Here is a 7918-nt window from a genome sequence, read left to right as displayed (position 1 = left end):
GGGGCCGAGCCCGGAAGTTCCGGGCCGAGTTCCTGGTTGCCAACGAGTCTCATCAAGTGCGGCTGGAAACGGGGGACATGGCGGCGTCTGGCCCAGCGCTATGCCTTTTCGACGTGGACGGGACCCTGACCGCCCCGCGACAGGTAGGCGGCACCCGGCCGGCTGGCGGCAGCGGGTGCAGAGCCGCCTGCTGTTCACATTTGGGGCCGACGGCCGCCCAGGGTGGGGGTCGAGGGGCGGCCAGCCTACCTCCTCGGCAAGGCTGAACTCCGTTCTGGGTGCCTTCCAGGGGTGAAACGGAAACTCGAAACACATCCCCAAGACCTCAGGGTGCTCGGAGAGATGAGACGGGCTGAAAACCCTTGAAAGGAAACAACGTGTATGGGGTTGGAAAACGCAGTTTTGGACTCTCACCGCATGCCCTGAATTTGAACCCCAGCTCAGCCCTCTTACCAGCTGTGTTTCCTCCTCAGTCCTGTCACCTATGAGCTGCATCTTGCAACCTAATAGGAAAAACATAGGTTTCCAGGTCAAACAGACCTAATAGAGTGTCAACTTCACTCTGTTGACAGCTGTCTGACTTAGAGCAAATCACTGAACCCCTGAGTGGTTTTTGTTTGTTTGTTTGTTTTTGTTTTTTATTTGTTAATTTTTAATTTACATCCAAGTTAGCATATAGTGCAACAATAATTTCAGGAGTAGATTCCTTAATGCCCTTACCTATTTAGCCCATCCCCCTGCCACAACCCCTCCAGTAACCCTCTGTTTGTTCTCCATATTGAAGAGTCTTTTATGTTTTGTCCCCCTCCATGTTCCCAAAATCCCACATCCCTCCCTGCTTCCCTCCCCTTCCCTTGTGTTTATCCCTTCTGTGTCTTAAGTCCTCATATGAATGAAGTCATATGATATTTGTCTTTATCTGACTGTTTAATTTCGCTTTTCCGCTTAGCATAATACCCTCAAGTTCCATCCACGTAGTGGCAAATGACAAGATTTCATTCTTTTTGATTGACGAGTAATATACTCCATTGTATATATATACCACATCTTCTTTCTCCATTCATCCATCGATGGACATTTGGGCTCTTTCCATACTTTGGCTATTGTTGATAGTGCTGCTGTAAACATTGGGGTGCATGTGCCCCTTCGAAACAGCATCCCTTTATTTCTTGGATAAATACTTAGTAGTGCAATGGCTTGGTCGTAAGATAATTCTATTTTTAATTTTTTGAAGAGCATCCATACTGTTTGTGGCGGCAACAGCTTGCATTCCCACCAGCAATGAAAAAGAGATCCTCTTTCTCCGCATCCTTGCCAACATCTGTTGTTGCCTGAGTTGTTAATGTGAGCCATTCTGACAGGTGTAGGATGGTATCTCATTGTGGTTTTGATTTGCATTTCCCGGATGATGAGTGACGTTCAGCATTTTTTCATGTGTTGGTTGGCCATCTAGCTGTCTTCTTTGGAGAAGTGTCTATTCATGTCTTTTGCCCATTTCTTCACTGGATTCTTTGTTTTTTTGGGTGTTGACCTTAATAACTTCTTTATAGATTTTGGATACTAACCCTTTATCTGATTTGTCATTTGCAAATATCTTCTCCCATTCCGTCGGTTGCCTTTTAGTTTTGCGGATTGTTTCCTTTGCTGTGCAGAAGCTTTTTATTTTGATGAGGTCCCAGTAGTTCATTTTTGCTTTTGTTTCCCTTGCCTCCGGAGACGTGTTGAGTAAGAAGTTGCTGCGGCCAAGGTCAAAGAGGTTTTTGCCTGCTTTCTCCTCGAGGAGTTTGATGGCTTCCTGTCTTACATTTAGGTCTTTCATCCAGTTTGAGTTTATTTTTGTGTCTGGTATAAGAAAGTGGTCCAGGTTCATTCTTCTGCATGTCGCTGTCGGGTTTTCCCAGCATCATTTGCTGAAGAGACTGTCTTTATTCCATTGGATATCCTTTCCTGCTTTGTCAAAGATTAGTTGGCCATACGTTTTTGGGTCCATTTCTGGGTTCTCTATTCTGTTCCATTGATCTGAGTGTTTGTTCTTGTGCCAGTACCATACTGTCTTGATGATGACAGCTTTGTAATACAGCCTGAAGTCCAGGATTGTGATGCCTCCTGGTTTGGTTTTCTTTTTCAAGATTGCTTTGGCTATTCGGGGTCTTTTCTGGTTCCATACAAACTTTAGGATTATTTGTTCTAGCTCTGTGAAGAATACTGGTGTTATTTTGATAGGGATTGCATTGAATCTGTAGATTGCTTTGGGTAGTATTGACATTTCAACAATATTTATTTTTCCTCTCCAGGAGCATGGAATATTTTTCCTTTTGTTTGTGTGTCTTTTTCAATTTCTTTCATAAGCTTTCTGTAGTTTTCCGTGTATAGATTTTTCACCTCTTTGGTTAGATTTATTCCTAGGTATTTTATGGTTTTGGGTGGCAGTTATAAATGAGATCAATTCCTTGATTTCTCTTTCTGTTGCTTCATTGTTGGTGTATAGGAATGCATCCGATTTCTGTGCATTGATTTTCTATCTTGCCACTTTGCTGAATTCATGAATCAGTTCTAGCAGTTTTTTGGTGGAATCTTTTGGATTTTCCATATAGAGTATCATGTCATCTGCGAAGAGTGAAAGTTTGGCTGATTTGGATCCCTTTTATGTCTTTGTGTTGTGTGATTGCTGAGGCGAAGACTTCCAATACTGTGTTGAATAACAGTGGCAAGAATGGACATCCCTGTCTTGTTCCTGACCTTAGGGGGAAAGCTCTCACTTTTTCCCCATTGAGGATGATATTAGCATTGGGTCTTCCATATATGGCTTTTATGATCTCGAGGTATGATCCTTCTATCCCTGTTTTCTTGAGGGTTTTTATCAAGAAAGAATGCTGTATTTTTTCAAATGCTTTCTCTGCATCTGTTGAGAGGATCATGTGATTCTTACCCTTGGTTTTACTGATGTGATGAATCACATTGATTGTTTTACAGATATGGAACTAGCCCTGCATCCCAGGTATAAATCCTACTTGATCGTGATGGATACTTTTTTTAACGTATTGTTGGAATTGGTTTTGAAATCAAGGTAATGCTGGCTTCATAGAAAGAGTTTGGAAGTTTTCCTTCCATTCCTATTTTTTGGAACAGCTTCAAGAGAATAGGTGTTAACTCTTCCTTAAATGTTTGGTAGAAGTCCCCTGGAAAGCTGTCTGGCCCTGGACTCTTGTTTTGGGGGAGATTTTTGATTACTAATTCGATTTCTTTACTGATTATGGGTCTGTTCAAATTTTCTGTTTCTTCCTGTTTGAACTTTGGTAGTTTATATGTTTCTAGGAATTTGTCCATTTCTTCCAGATTGCCCATTTTATTGGTGTATAATTGCTCATAATATTTTCTTATTTATTTCTGCTGTGTTGGTTGTGATCTCTCCTCTTTCATTCTTGATTTTATTTGTGTCCTTTTTCTTTTTGATCAAATTGGCTAGTGTTTTATCAATTTTGTTAATTCTTTCAAAGAACCAGCTTCTGATTTCATTGATCTGTTTTGGGTTTTTTTGTTTGTTTGTTTGTTTGTTTGTTTGTTTTTGGTTTTTTTTTTTTTTTGTTTCAGTAGCATTAATTTCTGCTCTAATCTTTATTATTTTCTGTCTTCTGCTGGTTTTGGGTTTTCTTTGCTGTTCTATTTCTAGCTCTTTAAGGTGTAAGGTTAGGTTGTCTCTCTGAGACCTTTCTTCCTTCTTTAGGGAGAAAGGTCCCTTTCTATATACTTTCTTCTTATGCTATATAATATTTTGCTATATACTATATACTATATATACTAGTATATACTAGTATATACTATATATATATATATATATATATATATATATATATATAGTATATACTATATACTATATTGCTATATACTTTCTTCTTATGACCGCCTTTGCTGTGTCCCAGAGGTTTTGGGGTCTGGTGTTATCAGTTTCATTGGCTTCCATGTACTTTTTAATTTCCTCTTTGACTTCCTGGTTAGCCCATTCATTCTTTAATAGGATGTTCTTCAGTCTCCAAGTGTTTGTTACCTTTCCAAATTTTTTCTTGTGGTTGATTTCGAGTTTCATAGCATTGTGGTCTGAAAATATGCACAGTATGATCTCGATCTTTTTGTAATTGTTGAGGGCTGATTTGTGTCCCAGTATGTGATCTATACTGGAGAACATTCCATGTGCACTGAAGAAGAGTGTATATTCTGCTGCTTTAGGATGAAATGTTCTGAATATATCTGTTAAGTCCATCTGGTTCATTGTGTCCTTCAAAGCCATTGTTTCCTTGTTGATTTTCTGATTAGATGATCTTTCCATTGTTGTAAGTGGGGTGTTGAAGTCCCCTACTATTATGGTATTATTATCTATGAATTTCTTTACATTTGTGACTAATTGATTTATGTATTTGGGTGCTCTCACATTTGGAGCATAAGTGTTTACAATTGTTAGGTCTTCTTGGTGGGTAGACCCCTTAAATTATGATATAATGCCTTTCTTCATCTCTTGTTACAGTCTTTATTTTAAAGTCTAGATTGTTTGATTTAAGTATGGCTATTCTGGCTTTCTTTTGTCAACCAATAGCATGATAGATGGATCTCCATCCCCTTACTTTGAATCTGAAGGTGTCTTTAGGTCTGAAGTGCATCTCTTGTAAACAGCATATAGATGGATCTTGTTTTCTTATCCATTCTGTTGCCCTATGTCTTTTGATTGTAGCATTGAGTCCATTGACATTTAGAGTCAGTACTGAAAGATATGAATTGATTGCTGTTATGTTGCCTGTAGAGTTGCAGTTTCTGGTGGTGTTCTCTGGTCTTTTCTAGTCTTTGTTGCTTTTGGTCTTTATGTATTTTTTTAGGGTTTGTTTTGTTTTGTTTGTCTTTTCTCCCCTCAGAGAGTCGCCCTTAAAATTTCTTGGAGGGCTCGTTTAGTAGTCACAAACTCCTTTAATTTTTGTTTGTCTGGGAAACTGTTTATCTCTCTTTATATTTTGAATGACAGCTTTGCTGAATAAAGAATTCTTGGCTGCATATTTTTCTGATTCAGTACATTGAATATATCCTGCCATTCCTATCTGGCCTGCCAAGTTTCTGTGCATAGGTCTGCTGCAAACCTGATCTGTCTTCCCTTGTAGATGAGGGACTTTTTTTTTCCCCTCGCTGCTTTCGTGATTCTCTCCTTGCCTGAGTATTTTGCGAATTTGACTATGATATGCCTTGTTGATGGTTGGTTTTTGTTGAAACTAATGGGGGTTCTCTGTGCTTCCCGGATTTTGATGTCTGTGTCTTTCCCCGGGTTAGGAAACTTTTCTGCTACGATTTGCTCACATAACCCTTCTACCCCTTTTTCTCTCTCTTCATCTTCTGGGGCCCCTATGATTTTGATGTTGTCCCTTTTAAATGAGTCACTGATTTCTCTAATCCTTGAATCGTGCTCTTTTGCCTTAGTCTGTCACTTTTCTGCCTCATGCATCCTTGGCGCCCTGGGATCCGTTCGAGATTGCAGCTACCTCAGTTACAATATTTTTTATTTCATCCTGACTAGCTTTTACTTCTTTTATCTCCACAGAAAGTGATTCTAAACTATTTTCGACTCCAGGTAGTATTCTTATTATCGTGATTTTAAATTCTGGTTCAGACATCTTGCTTGTATCTGTGTTGGTTAATTCCCTGGCTGTCGTTTCTTCCTGCTCTTTCTTCTGGGGTGAATTCCATTGTTTCATCATTTTGAAGGGAGAAGGGGAATTAATGAGGTTAAAAAAACTAAATTAAAAAAATGAAAGTTAAAAAATTAAAAACAACACACACAAAAATCAAATAAATGATGCTAGATCCTAGGTGTGTTTTGGTCTGGGTGTTCAATTGTACTTGATAGAGTAGAAGAAAAAGGGGAAAGGAAAAAAAGGAAATCGTTTGAAAATTTGAAAAAAATGAATACACTGAAATGGAATAAAATGAAATGATGAAAGTAAAATAGAATTTGAAAAAATTTACACAGAAGTAAAAAATACAGTAGAAAAAATTAACGAAAAATATTTTTAATAAAAATTGAAAATGAAGTTTCTCTCTGCTGAGTTCTGTGGTTCAGGTTGTGCAGGGTGTTGTATTAATCCTCAAATCGGTTTTCGAGTTGTGCCGGATAGTTTAGTGTTGATCTGGCTGTGTTTCATGGATGCAAGACACAAAAAAACTTACATGCTGTTCCGCCATCTTGGCTCCTCCCATAATCCTCCCCTGAGTGGTTTCAAATGGGGGCATTCCCAGTTCCATATGGTGTTGGTGAGGCTCGAATGAAATCGAACACATTCACTAAAGTATCTTGGCTACGATAGGCTGGGTTCAGTAATAATAAATAGTAGCCGCTAGCACCCCTCCCCTCTCCACCCCCTTCTCCAGTAGAAGTGATCAAGGGGGCCCAGATTTTTGCAGACTGCCTCCTGAGAGCCTCCTTGGACTCCTGGAAGCTTGCTTCCCACTTCCTGATTTTGCTGCTACAGGCATGGATAGGTTTCAGTTAAGGTCTGCGTTTGTGATGAAGCTCACTCTGACCTCCTTCTTGCACAGACTGGTCACTGAAGTGACCTCACTGTCTTCACGTTGTATCCCTACCTTCTTGATTTGGGCTGAGTGGTGGCAGTGGTGTGCTCCACATTTCCACGTTAAATGCATGTGGTTTTAGATCAGTTTGCCTTTCTGGCCCGCAGGTTCAGTGGATCTGGTGGTGATACTCAACTGCCTTGTTCTTCAAAGGCTCCTTTTGACACAGATTCAGCGTCCAGCCTGCACTTGTGGACTGCTACAAGTTCTTGCTGGTCCAGAGCCAGAGTCAGCATTTCATTGTTCCTAAAGGGTCAGATAGCAAGAATTTTTGTCTTTGACAGCCATGTGGTCTGTAGTAAGTAATCAACTCTAATGCAAAAGCAGCCATAGACGACAGGTAGACCAGCTTCATTCGGTTCCAATAAAACTTTACTGATTTGTTATGAAAACAAACAGCTGCTCCATTTGGCCCATTGGCTGTAATGGTCTATGGTTCACATTCCAAACCTTTTTAGAACCTTCTCCCTCTCAAGCCGTCTCCCTCTTTTACCCAAGTAGGGTTTTTTTTTTTTCTTTTTTTGAGAAACAGCATGAGCCAGGGAGAGGGGCAGAGGGAAAGAGAAAGAATCTTAAGCAGGCTCCCTGCTCAGTGTGGAACCTGATGGGGGCTAGATCCCACAACTGTGGGATCCTGATATGAGCTGAAATCAAGTCAGACACCCAACTGACTGAGTCACCCAGGCACCCTCCAAATAGGATAATTTTTGTTACCGTTTTAAATAAAGGAAACTGAGATTCAGTGAAACCATGATCTCAATTTGTCACAGCAAATCTGGTACAAGTTTCTGGGCTACTGGGCATTGTTCTTTGCTAAGTTTCCCATTTTCTGCCACTGCTGTAAGATGGATGCTGTTCCGGCTCCTGGTTCTGCCATTCCGGAAGGTGCTTCTGACTCCCAGAAGGAATCAGGATAGATAAGCGTGCAGTATGAAATAGCAAAGAAACCCACAACGTATTCCCTTAAAATACCTGAAATATGATATTCTTGGCAGCAAACAATTTTAACACTGAAAAAAAAAAGTGTTAATTTAAAAGAAAATTGTTTCTGTGTGCTGGGTGCTCCAGGTAAAAACAAATACACTTTACCAACAGATCTATTGATTATACAACCTTTCCCTTCCTCAATACATATATTCTCCAACACTGATAAGCACATTACAATCCGGAAGCAGAATAGGTTATCTTGCAGCTGCTAAAGGACGATATGATGCAAACAGGTAAAATCTAGTTTGAATGGAGTCCAGAGCCTTGCACATGTCACTGTTTAAGTAGAATCTTCTTGGGCTGAATACTTTCCTAAGAACTGCCACGC

At 40.0% G+C, this 7918-nt stretch overlaps 1 protein-coding gene across 2 annotated transcripts in view; it reads left to right on the top strand.

Moving 5' to 3' along the window:
- Position 1: 1 nt before the first annotated feature.
- The window catches only part of PMM2 (phosphomannomutase 2), a 30048-nt gene continuing 22131 nt past the window's right edge, over positions 2-7918 (top strand). Inside the window, exon 1 of one of the 2 annotated variants that reach the window (XM_040459072.1) lies at positions 2-143. In XM_040459072.1, coding sequence (XP_040315006.1) covers positions 78-143 — 66 coding nt within the window. In that variant the 5' untranslated portion in view covers positions 2-77. The remainder of the gene's footprint in view (positions 144-7918) is intronic. The other variant, XM_040459071.1, reaches the window with a different exon arrangement.

The sequence above is a fragment of the Herpailurus yagouaroundi genome, unplaced genomic scaffold (assembly GCF_014898765.1).
Source record: "Herpailurus yagouaroundi ecotype Mexico unplaced genomic scaffold, PumYag 222, whole genome shotgun sequence".
Lineage (NCBI taxonomy): Eukaryota > Metazoa > Chordata > Mammalia > Carnivora > Felidae > Herpailurus > Herpailurus yagouaroundi.
Note: the sequence above shows the minus strand (reverse complement) of the source record. Positions and strands in the feature narration are given on the sequence as shown.